A 24,379-nucleotide genomic window follows, 5' to 3' on the forward strand; every position below is an offset into this window, starting at 1 on the left:
TGTTTGTGTTGAGTCGCTAAGTCATATCCTTGCAGTCTGGCCTGTAGGGATTGAACTCAGGACCTTGGCATTATTAGCACCTAGCTCTAACCAACTGAGCTAACCAGCCAGGTGCTTATGTATCCAGCAGCTTATGTAGCTCAATGGGATTCCCTGGTGGCTCAGACAGTAATAAGAGTTTGCCTGCAGTACAGGAGAGCAGAGTTCAATTCCTGGGTCGGGAAGATCCCTTGGAGAAGGAAATGGCATCCCACTCCAGTATTCTTGGCTGGAAAATCACATGAACGGAGGAGCCTGAGGGGCTACAGTCCATGGGGTCGCAAAGAGTCGGACACGACTGCGCGACTTCACTTTAAGTCACGTCCGACTCTTTGAGATCCCATGGACTGAAGCCTGCCAGGCTCCCCTGTCCATGGACTGGAGTGAGTTGCCATTTCCTTATCCAGGGGATCTTCGCGACCCAGGGATCTAACTCAGGTCTCCTGCATTGCAGGCAGATTCTTGACCGTCTGGAGCCACCAAGAGGCTCACTCTTGAGGGTGGTACACGTGCACAAATACTTGCCATGAATGCCTTATCCCTATTTGGAATTATGCCCCCAATCTTTTCCCTGTCTTCTGAGCTGTACATTTTGTTTTTTTTTTTTCCTGACTGTGGTTTCTGAATGCGAAGCAACTCGGGGAGGAACCGATGGAGCGTGCGACTGCCAACACTAGAAGTCGCAAAGAGGCCTCCTTGAAGCCAATAGCCACGCGCTCGTCGTGGTCCAACCAGTTCGCGGCTTCCTAGGCACCAGCTACACAGTCGGCGGTTGCGCCCCAGACTCCGCCCCGCGCTCGAGGGGCGGGGCCGGAAGTAATTTACGTCTCCCAGTTGCTAAGAGACGGAGCTTCCACAAACCAGACTGAGGTTCTCAGGCTTCTTGTCCTTCCTTTCTCCGCTTCAGCGTCTCCGAATTCCGTCACCATGGCGGATCCAGAAAATGAAGTCTTGCGAAGCACCTTTCCATCTTACATGGCGGAGGGCGAGCGGCTGTATCTATGCGGGGAATTCGCTAAAGCCGCCCATAGCTTCAGCAATGTGAGTCGTGCTCTGAAACTTTCAGCTACCCATCACTGAGGTCTTGATGATGCCTGGACCACCCTATTGTTTCCACTATTCCATTGTTACTGATTGATGCACCGCTGTCAAAGATAAACCCCTGTTTAGCCATTTTCTACCATTTCCCATTTGTATTCTCCCTGGTTGTTAATAACCAACCTCTGCGCTAACAGTGACCCCGTCTCCTACATGTTTGCTCAAATGTGTCCTGATTGTCCTCTTTCCTCAGTTTCCCATAACTGGCCAGGAGGTTGGCTGGGGGGCTGCTTGCAGAAGGGAAGTCTCTAGCACACAGCTGCTTATTGAAGGTGGTCAGTCAGTAAATAACATCATAAAACTTTACTGTGGTATAAATTGTTCCAACCCACCCTAAGGTGGATAACAGTTGAGCGCTGTTTTAGGATACCAGACATACTGCTAAGTGGCAAGCTTAGGGGGAGGTGCAGTTATTATGCCATTTTGAAGATAAGAAAGCTTTTATAGAAGTTGAGTAACATGCCTAAGATCACTGAACTAGCAGGTGGCAGAGGAGGGATTCAGACTTCAGTGCTGAGGTGCTAACCTTACCATCATACACTACTGTACTGTCTTGCAAATAAGCTATTGGATGTTTTATTATGACTGTTTATTTTACAACAAATAGCCCACTTGTTACAAATAATGGGGTGGTAGCATAGCTCTCTAAGTGTCCCAAGACTCCTTCTAAAATCAAACTTCTCAGTTGCTGCCTAGAGTCTTTAGTCCCTTTGGCTCACCAACCGCATCCTAAAACCAGACATAATGGATCAGATGGACCAGCAATTAAGTTCAGGAGCCCCATCCATTCTCCTTTTTCTGGAAACTGTTTCATCTTGGAGAAGCTCAGGTAGAAAAAAACACCACAAGGGCTTATAGCTTTGGGTGAGAAGTGGTCTTTTCTAGGAAAGAAAGGCTCTTTCTGGAAAAGTAGGAAGGTCTTAGATGGAGGTGGGTACAGTCTGATGCCTCAGGAAGGACATCACACTGCAGACTATGTAATGATTTCAGACAGGAGAAGGAAGGACATAGGGACAAGGAGAAGCTTTCCATTCCCACTTTGGGTCCAAAATCACAGTTTCCTTTTGCCTGGCATTTTCATCTTAATCCCCTGAAACAATGATTCATTCTCAACAAGCTATATAAAAAGAGAGGGCATGTACAATGGGTAACACAAGTTGCAGATCATCCCAAAATCTATTTTGTTAGCCTTCAGAATGCTTGGTCTTCAAATAGTATTGTTTTTAAAATATTTATTTATTTGGCTGCGTGGGGTCTTGGTTGCAACCCATGGGATCTTCATTATGTTGTCCCTTGTTGTGTCATGGGATCTTCCATTGTGGCACACGGATTCTCTAGTTGCATCACCTGGGCTCAGTAGTTGTGCCGCATGGGCTTAGCTGCCGTGTGGCATGTTGGATCTTAGTTCCCCAAGCAGAGATTGAACCCACAACCCCTATATTGCAAAGCTGATTCTTACCCCTTGGACCACAGAGAAGTCCCCTTCAAGTAGTATTTTGAATGTGTTGTACAACCATTTCAGGTTCACGGCTGAATTTGTTAAGCACTAACACCCTAGGATTCTAAGTGAACTGGAGGAATCCCAGACACTGGGGAAGTTCAGTATATCCACTGGGTAGTATAGTATATTCTCACATCTCAACCAGTGGTTTCCATAATAGCTTGTGATTTGACCTTGTCCATGATAACTACCCGCAGATAACCTTGTTGACTAAGCAGAGATCAGTGTGGTGCTGGTTTTAGTCTAAAGGGATCCAAAGAAGACCTGTTTGCTGGCCTGTGGAGTCCCCCTGAAACTCTGGCAGAAGGGTTTGGGCTGCTGTGTCCAGTCCAGCTTCTTACCTCACCCTGCCAGCTGCCTGTTAATCTGAGTGATTCCTTCTTCAGGCTCTTCACCTTCAGAGCGGAGATAAGAACTGCTTGGTTGCCCGCTCCAAGTGCTTCCTCAAGATGGGCGAGCTGGAAAAATCCCTGGAAGATGCTGAGGCTTCACTCCAGGGTGACCCAACTTTCTGCAAGGTGACTGGCTATTTGGGTGGGGGGACTACTTCTCGCTTTTCTCACTGCCACTCCCTGCAGCCTCTGATGGTTAAAGAGCCAGCCAGACTGCCTGGAGTTTACTGTTGTTTTCCTTCATAGATCACTTGCCTCTGCCCCTGTATCCCAACATTTGCTCTCAACCCAGGGGTCTTTACGTTCCACCACACCTGAGTCTGTTCCCCTTGATTTGACTTCCTCTCATTTCAGGGGATTTTACAAAAGGCCGAGACCCTGTACACCATGGGTGACTTCGAATTTGCCTTGGTATTCTACCATCGGGGCTACAAGCTGAGGCCTGATCGGGAATTCAAAGTTGGAATTCAGAAAGCCCAGGAAGCCATCAACAACTCGGTGGGAAGTGAGTGACCATGGGGCCTATGCACTTATTTGGGAGGTTCTTGGAATCCTTAGTTTTGGAGGGAGGCCTCAGGTACACTGGGTGAGCACCCACTACTGGGAGGACTACAGGGAGCCCCCAGCTTCGATTTGGCTGCTCTTGATTTTCTTGAGGATTAGAAACTGTCCACTGGGAGGACTAGCCTCCAGTCCACTGTCCTGAGCACTGCAGCATCTGTTCTCTTCAAAACCAGATGAATAGCACCGTTTCACTCACCCCAAGCCAGAAGAGTAAGCCTCTTTTTGGCCTGGTGTCATAGTACAGAATGAGGTTCTGAGCAGGGCCTTCCCTGGCCCCTGCCTTCCTCCCTTACCACGCATGCACCAGGGGCTGGCTCTCCCATCAGTTCTTTGTGTGCAGGTGGTGGTGGGGGGGCGGGGGGCTTGCCACTGTGGGTGGCAGAGTGTGTAAATGGAAAGGGGCCCTGGTACCCAGGGCCTGTCTTTGTTTGGAAATGTGGCCTTGGGTGAGTGGGGGTGGCTTGGCTGCTCAGAGAGAGTTGAGCCAGGTTCCACCCTCCCACCAAAGACCAACTATTTCCACATAAAATGTGTAATAGGTTGTGCCTAAGGCTGACCTGAGCCCCAGCTTCTGTCTTTGCAGGTCCCTCTTCTATTAAACTGGAGAACAAAGGGGATCTGTCCTTCTTAAGCAAGCAGGCTGAGGTAAGCGCCTGGCTCTGACTCCACCTCCCTCAGAGAGCAGAGGCCCCACGTGCCTGAGGAGCACATGGTTCAGTGGCTCTCAGTGCCTGCAAGTGAGGAGCTCCTGCCCAGCACAGGCGGTCAGGGGTTCTGCCCCAGCTCCCACGAGCTGTTCCCATACCAGACATCCTCCATGGTTCTCAGCACACAGAGGTCCTGGAGGGAGGGGTCTGGGATCACAGGTTCGGGGGGCCTTGGCTGGTGCTTTGGGCTCCTTTCTGAGACTCTGTGGGGGTACTGCTCCATCTTCCCAGAGTATGAGAGCCCAGCAGAAGCCTCATCCCGTGAGACAGCTCATACACCACCCCAAAAGAGAGAGCAAGCGGAAGGGCTCGCTCAAGAGCGAGAAGATTGTCCGCCAGCTCCTGGGTGAACTCTACGTGGACAAGGAGTACCTGGAGAAGCTCCTGTTGGACGAAGGTGTCGGACACTTTGTTTGCAGCAGGGAACTCAGGGCAAAGAAAACCTGGGGTGGATGCTTAACACATGAACCAGAGACAAAGCCTATAAAATGATATTTGCTGACATGTTCCTCTGGACATGTTCCACTACTGTTCTCACTTTACAGATGAGGATACTGAGTCATGGGGAGGTTACATAACTCAGTGATGCGGTTCTCAGATTGGAAGCCAAGAAGTCCAGTTTCAGAACCAGTGGTCTTAAGTACTCTGGTACCCTGGGTGGGAACGCTAGAGATCTGGGTTTCTTTACCACCTTGGTCCCTGAAGGGGCACCCCCCTGAGCCTTGAGTGTGTACCAAGGGCAAAGGAATCCAGCTCAGAGGTGCTCACAAGGGACTCCCAGGACTGTGGAATTAGAATGTCCTAAAATCTCATCTGTTATCAGTAAGGAAAGAGAGACCCTGAATGGGGAGTAACTTGTCCAAGGTGACAAGCAAGTTAGTGGTGGAGTTGACAGCAGCGCCCAGGCCTCCTAAGCTCCAGTTCCACACTCTTCCCGCCGCACCACACTGGCAGGAACAAGAAATAGGAAGGCACCTTGAAGTGAATGTCTCGTATGAACACTGGTGGTGTGAGTGTTGCCATTAGCTGTTGAGCCTGCACAGGGATCACTCTCAAATCCAAGGGCTTTTCTCCAGAACTGACTTCCCAAGGTCCTCTATAGGATTCCCCGCGGGTTGCATCTCAGGGGCAACTTCACGGCTGGCCCGCCTCCTCTGTAACAGGCCTGGACGCTTCCCTCTCTACAGAGGAGCTTCCAGGGAGGGAAGAGGTGGCCCACATGTTACCCAAGAGGCCTTGCAGCTTTACTCCCGTTTCTGACCTCTGCTCAGGTGATCGAAGAGAGCTCGGACATGCCCCTCTGGCTCCCAGTTTTCCCTGGCCCACTTGGCACCCAGGGACTCACTGGGCACTGGCAGCCAGGGCCAGGTTATGCATTTCTACTCTGACTACTCTGAGGACACAGCTTGAAATAAAGGAGCCCCGAGGACTAGAAGCCTCTCAGAAAGCAATCCACCAGCTGCCGCTTCTGCTAGCTCCTCATGTCTTGCCATGAGGGGTCTATGCCCTAACCTCTGTACCATAGGAGTGCCACAAAGAGGGGGCTCTGGCTTCATCTGGTCCCAGATAGACCCCCCTCTCCCACCTAGGTGCTCTTGATTTCGTTACTGTCCCACAGTTCCAGGTAGAGGTCCCCCCAGGGAGACCTTTAGTTGAGAGGAGGTGACTCCCCTCGATTCCTGTTCTAGTTGGCTCCGCCCCACCCCCTTCCCCACAGATCTGATCAAAGGCACCATCAAGCATGGCCTGACCGTGGAGGACCTCATCATGACGGGCATCAACTACCTGGACACGCGCAGTGATTTCTGGCGGCAGCAGAAGCCCATCTACGCCAGGGAGCGGGACCGGAAGTTGATGCAAGAGAAGTGGCTGCGGGACCGCAAACGCCGTCCCTCGCAGACAGCCCGCTACATCCTCAAGAGTCTGGAAGACATTGACATGTGTGGGTGGTATTCTCAGAAGGGCTGGCCCGTGGCCAGGTGGGGACAGAGCCACATGGCAGCTGGAGCCCCCTGGCTTCGCTTGGCCGGTGGATGGAATCTAGAGGCGGGGTTGGAATGCGGGCTCTTCTGTCGGCCAGGGGGAGGCTGCTCCCTGCTCCGCAACACCTCTTTCCTTTCCCAGTGCTGACTAGCGGCAGTGCTGAAGGCAGCCTTCAGAAAGCTGAAAAAGTGCTGAAGAAGGTGCTGGAATGGAACAAAGAGGAGGTGCCCAACAAGGATGAACTGGTGGGAAACCTGTACAGCTGCATAGGGAATGCCCAGATCGAGCTGGGGCAGATGGTGGCGGCCCTGCAGAGCCACAGGAAGGACCTGGAGATCGCCAAGGAGTAGTGAGTGCCTGCACGGGCTCGGAAGGCCAAGCGGCCAAGGCCCAGCTACATACTGACCTTTCGCTGGGGCTGCTGGGGCTGGGGGCTGAATCCCCGCTTTCTGCCCTGTGTGCCTGAGGTGGATACCCTGGAGTGAGGAGCCGCCTCCCCAGGATAAGGGCACATATAGACTGTCAGCTTTTTTGCCACAAAGAGGGAGGGTAGAGGCCCCAAACTCAAAAAAACTCCCTGTGGTTTGGCTCTTAGGGATATTTTTATTTTTAAAAAAATACTTATCATTTTATTTATTTGTTTGGCTGCACCAGGTCTTAGTTGCAGCCTACAGGATCTTCAGTCTCCACAGTGGCATGCAGGATCTTTTAATTGCAGCATGTGGGATCTAGTTCCCTGACCAGGGTTCGAACCTGGGCCCTCTGCATTGGAGTGTGAAATCTTAGCCACTGGACCAGCAGGAAAGTCCCAAGAGCTTAGACTTCTGAGCTGTACCTCCCAGCTGCGGGGCCTTAGGCAGGGCACTTAACTAACCTCTCTCAGCCTCTGTCAAAGGGGCACAATGGTAGCCCCTACCCAGTAGGGTAGGAAGGAGAATGACATTCGGAAATTCACATAAAGATCTCAGAACAGCACTGTGTATCCGTGATGACTATTGTAACATCAGCTCTCATAGGAACCAACTCTTCCCAAGACTTGATGGCTCCCCCCAGAGGTACCATCACTTTCTGGGCACCCTGGTTCTAACCTCTGGAGTCGTTCATGACTTTGTCTTGCCCAGTTTTACTCGCCCCACAGTTCTGAGCCCCCTCAGTCTCCCATCCTCCCATGTCCACTCAGGTCAGCCCTTGCCTCTCCCTATCTCCAGGGGCTCTCACAAGTCACCTCCAGAGACTCACTACTTCTTACCTGTCAACTGTTTTCCTGCTGACAAACAGGCCTTGGCCTCTCACTGCCCGCAGGTTCAAATCAAATGGGCCTTTCCTGGGCACTCAGGGCCCTCTCTGAATCCACTTCTGTACAACCCTCCAATGTCAGGCCACTCTTTGGGTCAAACTGAATTTCCTGAACACACCCACCTCCTGTCCTCTACTCAATCACCAGAACCCTATAAGCTGTTTGTCCATTTCCAGTTCATTTCTTACTGGCCTCCCACCTTGCAGAGCCAGAATCTCATGTGTTGGGCATTCCTGGTTCTCAAACAACAGCTAACTTTGGAGATAGACCTGGCTTTAATTCCTGTCTGGGGCACTTAGAAGCAGTGTGGTTTTAAGTTGCTCACTCTCTCAGTTTCCTCATCTCTAATGAAGGCATGATAATACTGCCTCATGGGGAATTTGAGGATTAAATAAGTATAGACAGTATTTAGGGCTTCTCTGATGGCTCAGATAGTAAAGCGTCTGACTGCAATGCGGGAGACCTGGAGTTTGATCCCTGGGTTGGAGAAGGAAATGGCAACCCACTCCAGTATTCTTGCCTGGAAAATCCCATGGACAGAGGACCCTGGTAGGCTGCAGTTCATGCGGTCGCAAAGAGTCGGACACAACTGAGCAACTTCACTTTCTTTCTTTCCAGACAGTATTTTGGATCCAATTTTTTCCCATGCCTTAAAGACATAAATCTTCACATCTTGCCAGCCCTCCCCTCTGAGCTCTCAGACCTACATATCCAGCAGAGTCTGAGGCATTTCCACTTGATGTCCCATGGGAGCCCCCAGTTTGACATATCCAAAGTGGAATCCATCATCTTCCTTCAAGACCTTTTGCTCCAGGGCTCCCTTTCCGGGAGAATGGCACTGGTGGCCGCATTGTCCCCAGGAAGGAGCCCAGGTGGCTTCCCAGACACCTCCCTTCCTTCACTACCCACGCCAGCCTGCCATGTCCTGTCCATGCCTCCTCCTCCTATTGAGAGAATCTTCTCTTCTGTTCCCCTCCCACAGCTCCATCCACATTTTCCTCATTTCTTGCCTATTTCCTCTGACCTGGGTTTCCTGCCACCCAGCTGGCCCTTCAATGCAAAACAAGTCCAGCAGTGAGGTGCGGTCCCAGTGCCCACCCCGCCCTTGCTGACCTGACTTCTGCTGATCTCTGTTGACTCGGCTGTCTCCAGGCCCTTGGACATTCTGAACCCTGGCAACAGCACATGGCTCTGCTCCTACTCTTTTGCCAGTGCTTTCTTCATCAGCTCCCTCCTCCCCATCCTTCAGATTGTAAAGAAGTATTTCCCCCCAGGGAAAGCCCTCCATGCGCCCAGAGTGACCTAGCAGCCCTCGTCCACACTCACCCTCCACATGCCACACGTTTCATCTGCCTGATAGACCTTAGACTTCTCTATTCCCTTTCTCTCCCCAGCACCTGCCCCATAATGGACATGCAGTGAATATGTGCTTAGTGGCTGATTACATAAGCAGAGGTGTTCCTTCAGCAATTTTGGTTCCTTTTCAGTCTCTGTACACGGGCCTCCAGTCTCACCGCTGAGTCTCATGTGTATGCACCACATGCTTCCTCAATCAGATCAACCCCACCCCCTCCTCCAAAGACCACCACCCTTCCAGCCGTGGCTCAAATCTGACTAGTCTGAGTAGCTTCTCCAGTGACCTTAGTCAGCCCTCATTTCTTTCCCTGATTACTGTATGGATGATTTGATTGCAAGCTTTCCCCATCCTGCACATCTTAGTACACATTACTTAGTTATCTTAGTACTGTTACGAATAAATCAACATATTTATTCACACCACAACAGAGCAGCCACTCTGGAAGGGGGAGCCAACATCAGAGCTGCAAGCATGGCCCAGGAGCCCCAGAGAAGGGAGATGAGGGAGCCTCTGAGAGAAGGGGGAGATAGGACCAGGGGGTGGCCCCCAAAGGGACAGGGCAGGGGTGGGGGGTTTGGGGCGCTCCAGGTAGTGTTGGGGTGGCCAGGACCTGTGGGGAGTGGGATGAGGGGAGGCCATGCTGAGGTAGGGAGGGCCAATAGGAGTCTGTAATCACACCAGTCCCAGAGGCGTTGTACTTGACCCAGGGCGTGGGGTACTGAGAGCAGAACTCAAATGTCTCCCCTCTCCCCAATCTGGGGGCCACATTGAGATAATGTCCTGGCCCCTTTGCAACATATTTACTTGCGTATTTATGTACACGTACACATACATAGCATTAAAAAAGTATATATTCCTTTATGTGGCTGTGCCGGGTCTTGGTCACAGCATGCGGGACCGTTAGCTGGAGCATACAAACTCTTAGTGGCGGAATGTGGGATCTAGTTCCCCGACCAGGGATCACACCGAGGGTGCCTCCCCCGACTCCACACTGGGAGCATGGAGTCTTAGCCACTGGACCACCAGGGAAGTTTCCGCATAGGATTTTTTAAAACAGAAATGACCCATTTCTGTGGGTCGTTTTTAAAAAAAGCCTGTATCTTGGAAAGGAACATCTCATTCTTTGAATGGCTTCAGAGAAAGGTGTTTCGGCGCCTGCAATAACGTGTGTAATTGCATCCCTGAGGCTGCTCCCCTTTGCCAGCACACACAGAGCTCCAGTGAGACCGTAGACACACATGGGTATGTCTGTGGGTAGAGGGAGGGCTTGGTCAGATTGCATGTGAGAAGGCAGCCCAGCCCTGTGAGGAGAGGGAATTGGAGCAGAGCTTCCTGCCGCTGGGGGTCAGGGGCTGAGGGGCTGGGGGACAATGGGAAGAGGGGGAGCTGGCCAGGGAAGGAGGGAATGAGGGGGATGCTGTGGGAGGGGGCTCAGGTTGGGTTTCTTGGTTTACTTGTTGGGAAGGAGATATTTTTTAAAATTTTATTTTTGGCTGCGTTGGGTCTTTGTTGCTGCACGCAGGCTTTCTCTGGTTGTGGCGAGTGGGAGCTATTCTCCAGTTGTGATGCGCAGGCTTCTCCTTGCAGTGGCTTCTCCTGGTGCAAACCACAGGTCTTCGGGCAGGCAGGCTTCAGTAGTTGCGGCTCACAGGTTCTAGAACTCGGGATTCATTGCCCCACGGCTGGTGGCATCTTCCTGGACCAGGGATCGAACTTGTGTCCCTTGGATTGACAGATTCTTAACCACTGGACCACTTGGGAAGTCTCCCGAACGTTCATTTTTCATATGAATAGGCCATCGGATATTGTGCGAGCTCCTATATTCTGACTTTTTCTTCATAATCTGATTTTTTAACTTAAATGTATCAAGGACTTTTTTTTGTACACAAAAATTGCACTGATTGCATTTAGATTATTTCCACTGTTTATTATTATAAGCAATACTTTAATGAGTGTTCTTGTCACATTATTATTCTGGAGGTAAATTTCTAGAAGGGGAGTTGCAGGACCAAAGGGGTGTCTTTGTAGGCTGTTGCTTGTTTGCCCTCCAGAGAGATTCTGATAATGTCCATTCCCACGAGAGGGCCAGGGTACCTCAGCCTTGCCAGCCTGGGCATTGTGCCTCCAACTGGCCCGTCTTTACCTTCTTTCTAGTTTCCATAGCGCCTAGAATGGCCTTGTCTTGCTTCTTCCCTACAGCGATCTTCCTGATGCTAAGTCCAGAGCCTTGGACAACATTGGCAGGGTTTTTGCCAGAGTCGGGAAATTCCAACAAGCCATTGACACGTGAGTGACCCAGGACCACCCCCTCCCTACTCAATGGCCAGGACATCCCAACCTCCCCCTGGACTCCCGGCCTGGGGCAGGATTTGAGGCAAAGAGGCATCGGAAGACCTGAATTTGGCTCCAGGCTGTGCTAGGCGACCAGGAGAAAGCCACTTTGTAAACTCTGGGGCTCATCAGCTATAATAATTAGTAGAATAGAATCAGCATTTTCTCCTAATTTCCTGTTGACAAGCGTCGGGACACTTGTTTTTAGGCGTGTGCATTATCGAGCCTCTCCCTTCGACGTTCTCATTCTACAGGTCTGGGTTGGAGCTCAGGAATCTGATTTTAACAAGTTCTCCAGGCAACCCTCACCTCTGGCCAAGTTCATGACTGGGTGGACCATTGACTTCTGGGAGTTCTGTGGAGGTTATTCTGTGATTCTCTGCAGTCACATGGGGTCACTGGGAGTGGAGCCTGAGCTCCCTAGAGACCTTAACTGATGGACTTTTGATGTCCAACCCTGGGGCTGGTGACGTGCTCCAGTGGGGTGATTCAGCCCTTGGGAGACTTAGGGGCAGGCTTGACTGCAGAGAGAAATTGTCCTTCGGGTATTCGTTGCTTGACTAGAACAGACTTGTTGACCAGAGCCTGGTGCTCCAGGTCATTTGGTTTCCCCAGTGGCCCCTGGTGCCTGTGTGCCAAAGGCAGAGGCATGTGAGCATTCACCTACCCATTCATGTCTTTTCATAATACAATGTTTTATAGTAAATATGTGCTTAATGTGGGGCTTCCCTGGTGGCTGAGCTGGTAAAGAATCTGCCAGCAATGTGGGAGACCTGGGTTCGATCCCTGGGTTGGAAAGATCCCATGGAGGTTGGAAAGGCTATCCACTCCAGTATTCTGGCCTAGAAAATTCCATGGACTGTGTAGTCCTTGGGGTCGCAAAGAGTCAGATGTGCTTAACCTTAAAATATTCATTTGGAAAATATAGAAAATTAGATGAGGAAGTCCTCAGTCCCACCACCCAAAGACAAGTGCTCATTCGGATTTTCCTCTGACTTTTATTGATATTTTGTTTTTTCATCCCAATCTTTTTTATTGTGTTGATTTTCTTTTAAATGTGCTTAATCATATTCTTAAAGGTTATGTGTGGGCTTCCCCGATGGCTCATATGGTAAAGTGTCTGCCTGCAATGAGGGAGACCTGGGTTCGATCCCTGGATCAGGAAGATCCCCTGGAGAAGGAAATGGCAACCCACTCCAGTATTCTTGCCTGGAAAATTCCATGGATGGAGGAACCTGGTAGGCTACAGTCCCTGGGTTTGCAAAGAGTTGGACACGACTGAGCAACTTCACTTTGACTTTCAAAGGTTATGGAGTTATTTCAAGTGCTATTTTACAAGCATTATTTTCAGCTGTGGTATCAAAGCCAATTCTATAGATGCACCAAAATAACCCTGGTAGTTTAAAAAATCTGATAGTGCTTGTTAGCTCCACTCCTGCACCTAGAAGAGCTGGTAGTTGGAGCTGGCAGTTTTTCTTCTGCCACCAGTAGGAAACCCAGCCTCCTAAGTCCGAGTGCAGGGCCTGAGTGGAGGAAGCTAATCCCAGTTCTTGGTGTCCCCAGGTGGGAGGAGAAGATCCCTCTGGCCAAAACCACACTGGAGAAGACCTGGCTATTCCATGAGATTGGCCGCTGCTACCTGGAGCTAGACCAGGCCTGGGAGGCCCAGAGCTATGGTGAGAAGTCCCAACAGTGTGCCGAGGAAGAAGGGGACATGGAATGGCAGCTGAATGCCAGTGTCCTGGTGGCACAGGCACAAGGTATAGATGCCCCTCTCAGCCCTCAGGCCCTGCTGTTATGCCCGTGCTGAACTTTCCATCGTGATGGGTCAGACAAATTCTGATTCTGAGAGTAGGGATAAACTCCCGCGTTTTGACCAGTGTGTATAATGCCTACCTTAAGCTACACTCAGTTAGGGCTTGGGAGACCCTGAGAACTGCCCTGCCCTTGAGGAACTCAGCTGAGCTGCATGCAGACCAGCATAGTGTCATGTCCTCATCAAAACAGCTCCACTCCTCTTGGCTCAGTAGCCTGTATACATGCATTCTCGCTTTAATCACTCTGCAAGCCAGTGCTGGGGGTATTGTCCTCCTTTTATAGGCTGGGAAACGGAAACTCTGAGGGGTGCTGCAGATTGCCCCAGGTCTCGAGAGGGCACTTTTTAGGGGGCTGGAAAAGTTCTGAAGCTGAGTTGTGGTGTTCATTGCACAAGTCTATAAATTTTCTAGAAATCATTGAATTGTATACTTACAAAGGGGTGCATTTTATACTGAGTGAATCATATCTCAATAAAGTTAATGGGCTTGTTAATAAAACAGCAAGGAATGGGGTGAGGAGGAACAGATGGAACAGGATTGGCAAGGTTTTGGCAATTTTTTTAAACTTTTATATTGGAATATAGTTGATTTACAATGTTGTGTGAGCTTTATGTGAGCAGCCAAGTGATTCAGTTATGCATATACATATATCTATTCTTTTTAAGATTCTTTCCCCATGTAGGTTATTACAGAGTATTGAGTGGAATTCCCTGTGCTGTGCAGTAGATCCCTATTGATTATCTATTTTATATATAGTAGTATATTAATATATATGTTAATCCCAACCTCCTAATTTATCCCTCCCCACCTTTTCCCCTTTGATAAGTTTGTGTTCTGAGTGTTTCTGTTTTGTAAATAAGTTCATGTGTATCATTTTTTTAGATTCCACGTAGAAGTGACATATGATATTTGAATCTAGGTGATGAGTAATGGGGATTCATGATACTATTCCTTTGACTTTTCTGTATATTTGAAATATTTCACAATACAAGTTTAAAAGGAGAAATAGCTCTAGGCCACAGTAACAAGGAAGCCGTGGAGCTGGGTCTCCTGTTCACAGTTTCGGACCTGCCCTGCCCTGGGCACACGGCTGACCCCAGAGACGGTAAGCGTGACAGGCACTCTGATCACGGGTCTCATCACTCATTCACTTACTCACATCATTAATGCTTTCCTGGCACCTTCTAGGCACCAAAGCTGGGCAAAGTAGGAAGCAAAATTGATAACTGTTCCTGTCCTCCTATCTGAGGAGTAACTATTTTTTAGTATTTATTTGGCTGCACTGGGTTTTAGTTGCAACGCATGGGATCTTCACTGTGTCACACGGATCTTTCACAGCTGGGTACTCCTTTGTGGTGTGTGGGCTCGTGGGCTTAGCTGTTCTGAGACATGTGGATCTTAGTTCGATGGCCAGGGATCGAACCCTCGTCCCATGCATTGCAAGGCGGATTCTTAACCGCTGGATCACCAGGGAAATCCCTGAGGAGTAACTTTAAAGTAGAATCATTAAGAACACAAAAGCACCAGTTGTTCCAAGTTCTGAAGGCAGAACTTTTCAGCCAAAGGAACCGCATTTAGGGAGGTGGGCAAGAGTTTGGCTGATTTAAGAAACTGATGGAGACCAGTGTCGAGCTTCTAGGGGCCAGGAAAGTCTGGAGAAGGGAGGCTGGTGAAGGGCCAGATCCACAGGGCCTCTCAGGCCTCCTTACACGCCGTGGATTCTTTCCTAAAAACATAGAGGAAAAAACCACTTGAAAGCTTTAAACTGGGGAAAATGTGATTACTGTGCCTTTTCCTAGAACCTTTTCTGTTTCTGTGATGACTTTTTTGTGTGTGTGTTTTGGCTGCACCGCAACAAGGCTTGTAGGATCCTAGTTCCTGACCAGATATTGAATTCCCTGGCAGTGGAAGCATGAAGCCCTAACCACTGGACAACCAGGGAATTCCTGTCCCTCATGAGGTCTTGTTAGGCTCTGAGGGCCTCTGGAGAAGCAGGCCACTCACTCCCGGCCTCAATTTCCATGCTGTAAGGTAGAAAAGTCCAGTCCAACACAGCAGCCAAAGAGCCCCTGGTTTGTAGAGGCAGCCTGGCCAGGCGGGCAGATCTTGGGCTCTGTAGGGATAAGGATAGTATGCATGCTGGAGAAGGAAATGGCAACCCACTCCAGTATTGTTGCCCAGAGAATCCCATGGACGGAGGAGCCTGGGAGCGCTACAGTCCATGGGGTCACAAAGAGTCAGACACGACTGACGCGTCTTAGCACGTATAGTATGTATGTATCTTCTTCATAGTGTGAAGACATGAGGTAATGGCTACGCATGTAAGCACTTAGAATAGGAACCAGCATATAGCAAGCTCTCCAGAAATACTCATTTCTTCCTTCCTCCCCATCAGCTTCCCGTAAGTGTTTCCAACAGTGGTAAGAAACAATTAGTCCCTGGAAAAGCCAACAAAAATATGGATATACATGTGTGGATTTGTGGATGCACAGAGTGAGGAAAAGAAGAGGAAAAGGGCCCCCAGAATGGAGATAATTTCAGGTTATAGATTCAGTTGAAAACAAATAGAATGGTCTTTAATGCTTCACTCATTTGAGTGTTATGACTCCTATTCTGACCTACCATGTCAGAATGACATAGCAGTTTATTCATGCTGGCCTCTGAGGCATTACTGTGAGTTTTCTTCTTTTCAAATGTGTATTTGAAAAAGGAATGTATATTGACGCCACAGACTTTTAAAACTATGTTAGAATCGCTTTTCAAATGTAATTGCCTTTTGCAATTTGACTTATGAATCCAAGGCCCTTCTTTCCCCAGGAATCCTAAAGCAGTTTGTGGGAGAGGGGTAGATCTTGGGGTGCTAGTTATAAGAGGAAGCAGTGGAGGGACTTCACTGGTGGTCCAGTGGCTAGGACTCCGCGCCCCCAGCGTAGGGCGCTCGGGTTTGATCCCTGGTCCGGAAACTAGATCCCGCATGCCACAACTGAAACCCAGTGCAGCCAAGTTAATTAATTTTTTAAAGAAAGCGGAAGCAGTGGTGTGTAAAGAAAGTGAAGTGTGGGGTTCCCAGCCCTGGCAGGGGAGCACTTTTCTCCTTCCTTCCTGAAATTAAGGTTTTTCCAAGGGCAGTCAGTTCAGAGCCCTCATCCCCGACTCAGTGCTAAGTGGTCAGGTGAGTGCCCTGGGGCGGGTGGGGGGCTGCTTCCTTCCTGGGTTCAGATTGTTCCAACGTGGGCAGTGATGTCCCAGCCACTGGCTCATGAAAAGTCACATCCAATTCTGCCAGATTGTGTTTGGTGTCCACAGTGTTGTTTACAAATCTGAGTAAACATTAAAAAAAAAAATAGATGTCTTCTCCTGGAACCATTTAAAAATGGGGTATAGTGGGAATTCCTAATAATGTAATTTCATGGCCTTGAGAAATTTCACAGAAATAGCACTGGGAAAAACAGCATATATTAAGAAACTATATTGATGATTATTTTTCATGTCTTTCTTAGAATTATAGCCTTGTTACAAACCCCAGGGCCAGACCCAGAAGGGATTATGACTGGGATCATAAAAGCATAGACCTTGAAATGCCAGGTCAGCGTCAGACATGAACACGGCCTGCACACTTGCTAATTGTTCCTGAGACCAGCCCAGAAGGGAATGGATGGGGGTAAACACGGTAAACACAAGGAGATCTGGACTATGTCAGTGTAGTCCACGATATTTAGGAGTATGTGATTCATATGGCATGTGTCTTGAGAAAGATAAGATCTGAGAAAGTCCTGTGGTCTGTAGTTAGGAATAAAATCTGGATTCAGAGTGGACTCTGCACCTCAGTCCAATAGAGGCTGCAGGTCCCTCGACCCATTGCACCAGATTGCACGTTCTGTCTTCATTCTCGTCGCTCGCTCCCAGACCACTAGGGTAACAATGGGGCAGGATGGAGTTGTCCCCCTGGAGACGCATGATGTGGGCACAGACCCCTTCCCTCACTGACTCTTGGCACCTGAAATCCAAGGCTCCGGTGCCCAGGTTCTGTTCCCTAGTGCTGAGGTGGTCCAGGAAATGTCTGGAAGGGGTGGTTCTGGGCAGCCCGGTGTTGCTGCTCCTGAGGGCCCCGGTACCCTGATATTGTACCCTGAATACGTACACTGATATGTCACCGTCCTCCTGTCTCCCTTGTGCCCTTCAGTGAAGCTGAGGGACTTCGAATCGGCCGTGAACAACTTTGAGAAGGCCCTGGAGAGAGCGAAGCTGGTCCATAACAATGAGGCGCAGCAGGCCATCATCAACGTGAGCCTCTCTCTCTGGGGGTGGGGTGAGCAGGCCCTGGGACCCTCAGCCCCAGATGTTTATTTCCCCTCAAGCGCAGAGCACCTTCTAGGTAGGGCAGTGGCTTTCCAGTGTTTGTTGTTGCCATCAGTTTATATAGCAACCCAACCAATACACGTACTGTTAACTTTGTTGTTTTGGCCACACTGCACAGCAGCTTAAGGGATCTTAGTTCTCCAACCAGGGATCAAACCCACACCCACTGCAATAAAAGTCAGCATCCCAACTACTGGACTGCCAGGGAATTCCCCTCAATACACATAGTTTTATTTGAAAAACAGATGAAAAATAGCACGTTTTACAAAACATATTTACCTTTATTATGTACATTGGTATTTCTTACTCTATTTTCTTTTTTCTTTCCATTCCTTGTCTTTAATGCTGGCTGAGACCCCCTAAACTGACTTTAGGACTTGCGCTTGGAAAAGTGCAGCCCCCACAGAAGGTAATAGGAAAGCAGCGTGATGGCCTCACTCACCCGTCCAGACTTGCGCTGCTCGGTCAGGCGGCCACTAGCCGCCTGCAGTGTTTAGAGTAAATGGAGTTAGAAGTAAACGAACGTTGCAGTTCAGTTTCTCAGTCACACCAGCCACGTTTCAAGTGATCAGCTGCCACGTGAGGCCTCTGGGTATCACACGGTGCAGATCTAGAGTCTTTCCAGCACTGCACCAAAGGTGATGACGTGGCCCCGGCCCTCGGGAAGCTGAAAACACAGTCCCTAATTCCTGACTGGTGGGGCAGGGACTAGGGAACTCAGACTGAGAACTCCAGCAGGCAGGCAGAGCTGGGCCTTACCCCTCATGGAGGCAGAGGTTTCGAGGTCACCTTGGACGCTGGGCAGGGTTTTGAAAGTCGGAGACAGAGAGAAGTGCCCATCAAGCCAAATAGACACACAGCCCTAAATGGCTCCTCCAGGGACCTAGTCCCTGACCTCTCACCCCCTGATTGGCATCTCCAGGCAGGAAAGTATACCAAGGGGCAGACCGCACTGCCCAAGAGCATCCAAACCTGGCGATCTGGGGCCTGTAGACATTCCCTGAGTGTCTAGTGGTGTTCCACACAGGACAAGTCACAGGGAGGGCTGGGAGAGAGCAGCGTTGCCCTCAAGATACAGCACAGGCTGAGTTCCCAGGCCCTTGCTGTCCTGCAGAGGCTGTGGAAGCCCCTCTGAAGGCAGGCCAGCCCCCAGCGCCACCCCCACCCACGGTGTGCTGCTGAGTCCCCTCCATGGCTTGCTGCCTGGCTGCAGGCTAAGGGGCTTGCCTTGTCTCCTTTAATTTGGCTGAAGCTTTAGGAATCAGTAGACAGATGCAAGCCCTCAAAACATGCCTGAGTCTGAGGGAAATGAGTTTGAGTCACCCCCAGCAGTGTATCTCTCATACCACTTAGCGTGGGGAGTTCCAAGTCCATAGGATCCATGAACCTCAGGCAGGAGTAGTCAGAGGAGCCAGGAGGAAGGGGACGGGGGGCAGGGTTGGGGCTTGGGTGGGGAAAGGACAGGTCCTACAGTGTTAAGAGAGTTCACTGATACTCCTCTCACCCACAGGCCTTGGATGATGCCAACAAGGGCATCATTGAAGAGCTGAAGAAAACCAACTACAGGGAGATACTCAAAGAAAAGAAGGAGAAAGGTGAGTTTTGGAGCTGGAAGACGGCAACTTCAGAAACCTGCCTCTGCTCTCCTTTCCAGTGGTCCTCACCACGCTTCCTGCTGCTCCTTCAGTTGGGCTTGGCACTGCCCACTGAGCATGCTTTCATGATTTCAGTGCCGCCAGCAGCTGTTCCTGAGGCAGGAGGGGGACCCCTCAGCCTGGGGTCAGATCCCATGCTGTCTGCCCCATTTCTTCAATACTTCTGTATTTTTAAAAAAGATGTATTCGTTTACTGTATTATTTATTTTACTTTCTCGCTGTGGTGGGTCTTTGTTGCTGCACACAGGCTTTCTCTAGTTCACCGGGGACTACTCTCTAGTTGCGGTGCTCGCTGGTAGCTTCTCTTGTTTTGGAGCACAGGCTCTAAGTGCACAGGCTTCCGTAATTGCAGTATGTGGACTCAGTAGTTGGGGTGCCTGGGCTTAGTTGCTCTGAGGCGCGTGAGATCTTCCCAGACCAGGGGTTGAACCTCTGTCCCCTGCATTGGCAGGTGGATTCTTAACCACTGGACCACCAGGGAAGTCCAATACTCCCATATTTCTTCAATTCATCAAATATTTGTCAAGCATTTGTCACCTGCCAGGGAAGTGTGAGATTCTGGGGGTAACAGAAGCTCGGCCCCTGCCCTGGAGGAGCCCATAGCCCAGTGGGAAAGCCAGGCACCTGAGTCTCCTGACAGGGGGCCGCGCTCTGCTGTGAGAGCCTGGGCAGGGCGCTCCCAATTCTCTGGGGTGATAGGGAACACGTCCAAGAGGAAGAATCTTCGGCTTCAGGCTCCAGAAGATGCCCAGGCGTTTTCACGGTGCAAGGTGAAAGGCTGAGGGCATTTCAGGCAGGAAACAGGAGCAAACACGGAAGCAGAACGAAAGTAGCTTACACTGTGGGGGCTCTTACTTCTGGCCACACTGGGTTAACATCAGCCAGAATGATCTCACTAGATCCTCACTGCCGGGAGGCGGAGGTACTGCTTAGGGAGGAAGGCACTGGAGCCTGAACGATCGGCCCAGTCACTCAGCAGTCGGACTGGGAGCCACACTCACTCCCACTGTGGGCAGCTGCTCTTCAGGGTCAGCACTGAGCAGGGCAGGGTCAGGACAGGGGGCTCGAGGGCTGGCTGAGGTGCGGAGGTGACAGGACTGTGCCGGTCTAGCCTTACCACGTTCTTTCTCCCAAGAGTTCCAGGGAGTGAAAAGGCCTTTGATCCTCACCCCCACACCCCAGGCACTAGCTATCTGACTGGCCCCCATGAAAGGAGTGAGGGAAGAGGAAGTGGCTGGGACTCCAGGCCCCAAGGAGTCGGCAGGGATGGGGGCCGGGCCCCAGAGTGGTGGGGGTGATAAGAGAAGCTGATCTCCACTCAGGGCTTCCTGCCTGCCCAGGCGCTCTTTTAAGCTTTATACATACTGACTCATCGGATCCCTCCTGGAGCACTGTGAAATAAGTGTTGTTGTTTAGTGGCTCAGTCGTGTCTGACTCTTTGTGACCTCGTGGACTATAGCCCGCCAGGCTCCTCTGTCCATGGGATTTTCCAGGCAAGAATACTGGAGTGGGTTGCCATTTCCTTCTCCAGGGAATCGTCCTGATCCAGAGATCAAACCCACATCCCATGCATTGGCTGCTGCTGCTGCTGCTAAGTCGCTTCAGTCGTGTCCGACTCTGTGCGACCCCATAGACGGCAGCCCACCAGGCTCCCCCGTCCCTGGGATTCTCCAGGCAAGAACACTGGAGTGGGTTGCCATTTCCCTCTCCAATGCATGAAAGTGAAAAGTGAAAGTGAAGTCGCTCAGTCGTGTCCGACTCTTCGAGACCCCATGGACTGCAGCCTACCAGGCTCCTCCGCCCATGGTATTTTCCAGGCAAGAGTACTGGAGAGGGGTGCCATTGCATTGGCAGGTGGATTCTTTAATGCTGTGCCACCTGGGAAGCCCAAAATAAGTATGACATGCTTGATTTTACAGATGAGGACACAGGGCCAAGGGGTTAAAGTCCCACAGTGGTTTCTGGTCGTGGACAGCCTGGCTCTGGAACCCACGGTTTTACCATGGTTCTATATATACTGTTTCTGTCACCCCCAGCCCATCCCGTGGGCCCTCCCTCCAGCCACACTGAAGTGAAGGGAGCTAGGGCTGGGGCTCCCTCAGGGCTTCTGGGAGGACAGAGCTCCTTCCGGGCACCAAGGCTGAAGCCCGCAGCGGCAATCTGGGTGTGGAGTTTCTGGGCACCTGAGCAGTCAGATGATGGCCTTTTATTACCCAGCGCCTGAACATGGTGGCTGGATCCCCTCAGACATCTGCTTCTGTCTCCACATGCCATTGGAGCCGCTGTCAGAAGCCACAGAAGCAATAATGTCAGGGGATGCAGCAGATGCTCCAAGCATTCTCCTTCCTTGGCTGACAGCACGCTGGGAAAGGCATCCTGAAAACTTGAGGAAGGCCCCCAAAGGCATAGGCAGCTGCTGGGCACTTCCCTTCCTGGACAGCAGGTGGCAGCATTGCATGTGTCTTCACAGCCAACAGCAGCCTTTGCTGGCTCTGAATCCAGAGTCCCTGTTGGCATCTTAGAAACCAGAACTTCCAGGAAGAGTGTGGAGGAGACTCAAGAGGAGATTGGTTAAAAAAAAAAAAAAAAAAAAAGAGGAGATTGGTAACTTTTCTCTAATAGCTGGTAAAAACAAGGAGCAAGGATCCCTTGGGTTGTAACATTGCCCTGCATCTGGACTTCCAGCACAATTTGCTCCCTTTTTTAACGGGAACCTCCCAACAAATGATGAGTGTGCTCCCCAGGGACAAAGAGAAATGCAGGATGAGGACGCCAGAGGAGAAGCCTCTGTCTTTTCCCAGCACCTGAGCTAGTTCTTATAGGGAAAAAGAAAGAATGTGGGCTGGGGGCGGACTGTCCTGGGTTCAAATCTTGGCTTTGCCAATTATATTCAATGTGACGTCGTGTGTGATTCCCCCTTTCTCAGTCTCAGGCCTCTCAGGACAGATTTTCACCTCTCTTCTCTCCTTTCTCCTGTTTTTCAGAAAACGCCACCATGTTGGATGGTCAAACACGGACAGCAAAGGAGAAGGAAACAAGGAAAACAAAAGATGAACCCGAGAAGGTGATGAAGCAGTGGGTGCAGGAGCAAACGGAGAAACAGCTTGAAGGTGTCTTGTCTAAGGAAACTTTGGGGGTCACAGCTAGGCAACCAGAACAGAGGCAGAGAGAAGACCCAGAAAAAGCTTCATGGAGAAAAGAATTGGGCGCGAAGGAGAGAGGTCCAGGAGACACTGCCAAAGGACAGTTTGGAGAAGCAGGCAGGACAGAACAGAACAGAGAAGAAACCAGAGAAATTTACAGGAGGCCTTCAGAACTGGATCAAAACCTTTCAGATGAATCAAGCCCAAGGGAATCCGAAGGACTAGAGAAGAGACTTTCAAAAACTGACGGAGGAGAGTTGGAAGCACTGGGGAAAACGGAATCAGGAGAAATAAAAGAAATGGAAATAACGGAAAATTCTGAAAAAATAGAAAAAGATGAAAAGGAAGATGAACCCATTGAGTAGGCATTAGGATCAGCAGGCTGGTGTTCACAGGGACCATGGAGGTCTTACTAAGCTGGACATTCAAGCTGAGATTTGTCTCTAATGTGGACTGGGTCCCACAGGTCACCCTGTCTCTTTCTATTACTGTTTTCCCTTTAAATGTATATCTTTCACTCTTACAAACCCCGAGTCTGTCATTTTGCCTCCTTATCGCCCCCATTCTCAGAAGAGCCTTAGAGAATGAATGTGTGGGCATGGGGGTCCCACTTGCTGAGCAGAACTCTGACATTCTGACTAGGGGAGAAACACGGAGACCCCCTCCCCAAACAAGGCCTGACCCACAGTGTCAACAAAGGTGAAATGTGGTCCTCTCCCCGAGACCCTGTGTTTCAGGGGAGGAAGAAACAGGTGAACTCCAAGGAACTCAAAAAGCCTAAAGTGGGGAGGAAAGAGAAAGGCTTGGGAACATAGGTGTGGCTGCCCGGCTGCTGACCATTGGCTCATCTTGCTGAGTACCACTGTGTGCAGGGTACTGTGGGAGGCTTTCTGGAAGAAATAAGGATGGGACAACCTCAGCCATCACACAGCGAGGGAGACCTACTTGTAAACCCCGAAGCCTTGAAAACAGAATGAAGTGCCTGCTGGCACTGGTGGGGCTCTTGGAGCTCAGGGGGAGAAGGAAGATGTCTGGCAGAGAACAGGGAGCAGCTGGGAGGAGGAGTTGCCTTGGGACCCACCTGTGCCACCCTGGGGGCCTGCGTACAGTCGAGTAAATCAAGCTCCCCAAACTTGCTTCATCCTCTGTATAATGAGTACCTGGCTCGGGGCTTGGTGCTTAGCACATCCCTGGTACACAGGAACCTCTCGAAAACCCACCTGAGCTTCCAGTGGTTTCATAGAGGGGTGGCTGAGCAGCTGCCCCAGAGGAGGAGTTAAGAAGTCACTGCTTTATCCATTTAACCCCTTGGCCATTGCCATCCTAGTTCCAGCTCCAAAGTTCCTGGGAGGGTTGGGCTTGGTTGGGGCAGAGGCTGACTTTGGGCCTGCCAGACTAGGGAGAGGCAAGTGAGGCATTTCAGCTGCAACTTTTAAGGAACATAGGGTCAAAAAACTCAGTAAGCAAGAGAAACAGTATTTTAACGCAATATTGCAAAAACAAAAAAAAAATTTGCAAAACTCTGAGAAATTGAATATTTCCTGCCACATCAGTAGACAAGGATGTCACAGTCAGCAGCGATTGCAGCCACCACGGAAGGTGAGCTGGTGAGCCCCAAGGGAGCACAGAAAGGAGACTACCTGCAATCTAGCAAAAATCAAAGCACTCCCTAAGGTTGAGCCCTGAGGAAAGGAAGTTCAGGATATGAAAAACGCTGGACACAGGCTCCAGATAGCTGAGGTGCATATTAAAGGAATGAGTTCAGTGAGCCCACACTCTTGCATCTTCCCGTACGTAGAAAAGCTCTAAATTCCCTAACTTGGGATATCTGGTTTTCTTTAACAATAATCTTTTCCACATTCAGATTACCTGCCCTTTGTTGGAAAACGTCTATATAATGCAGCTCCTACTCTCACCTCCTCAGAGCAATTTTCTCAGGGTTACTTGAGATGCTATCTCCCTGGCTTGAAATCCTAAAAATTCCCGCGGAATAAAACATAACTCTCAACTTTCAGGTTGTGAATATTTTTTAAATCAACAGCCTGATGATGAGTAAAATATCAAAATTTTAAAGACAGGATTCGCACTCGCACAATCTTGCCTCAAATCTAATCTCTACACTGGGCCAGGGAGAGG

General features: G+C 50.2%; 1 protein-coding gene across 1 annotated transcript; it reads left to right on the forward strand.

Moving 5' to 3' along the window:
- The first annotated feature begins 877 nt into the window (after window positions 1-877).
- On the forward strand, window positions 878-22,770 carry TTC25 (tetratricopeptide repeat domain 25). Its single transcript, XM_027518300.1, has 12 exons — window positions 878-1,080; window positions 3,025-3,156; window positions 3,385-3,535; window positions 4,178-4,239; window positions 4,533-4,698; window positions 6,019-6,243; window positions 6,426-6,633; window positions 11,138-11,224; window positions 12,833-13,029; window positions 17,270-17,370; window positions 18,956-19,040; window positions 22,085-22,770. Exons 1-12 carry the CDS (start codon window positions 967-969, stop codon window positions 22,606-22,608), a joined length of 2,052 nt encoding a protein of 683 aa, XP_027374101.1. The 5' UTR covers window positions 878-966; the 3' UTR covers window positions 22,609-22,770.
- The last annotated feature ends 1,609 nt before the right edge of the window (window positions 22,771-24,379 follow it).

This window comes from Bos indicus x Bos taurus, chromosome 19 (assembly GCF_003369695.1).
Source record: "Bos indicus x Bos taurus breed Angus x Brahman F1 hybrid chromosome 19, Bos_hybrid_MaternalHap_v2.0, whole genome shotgun sequence".
Taxonomy (NCBI): Eukaryota; Metazoa; Chordata; class Mammalia; order Artiodactyla; family Bovidae; genus Bos; species Bos indicus x Bos taurus.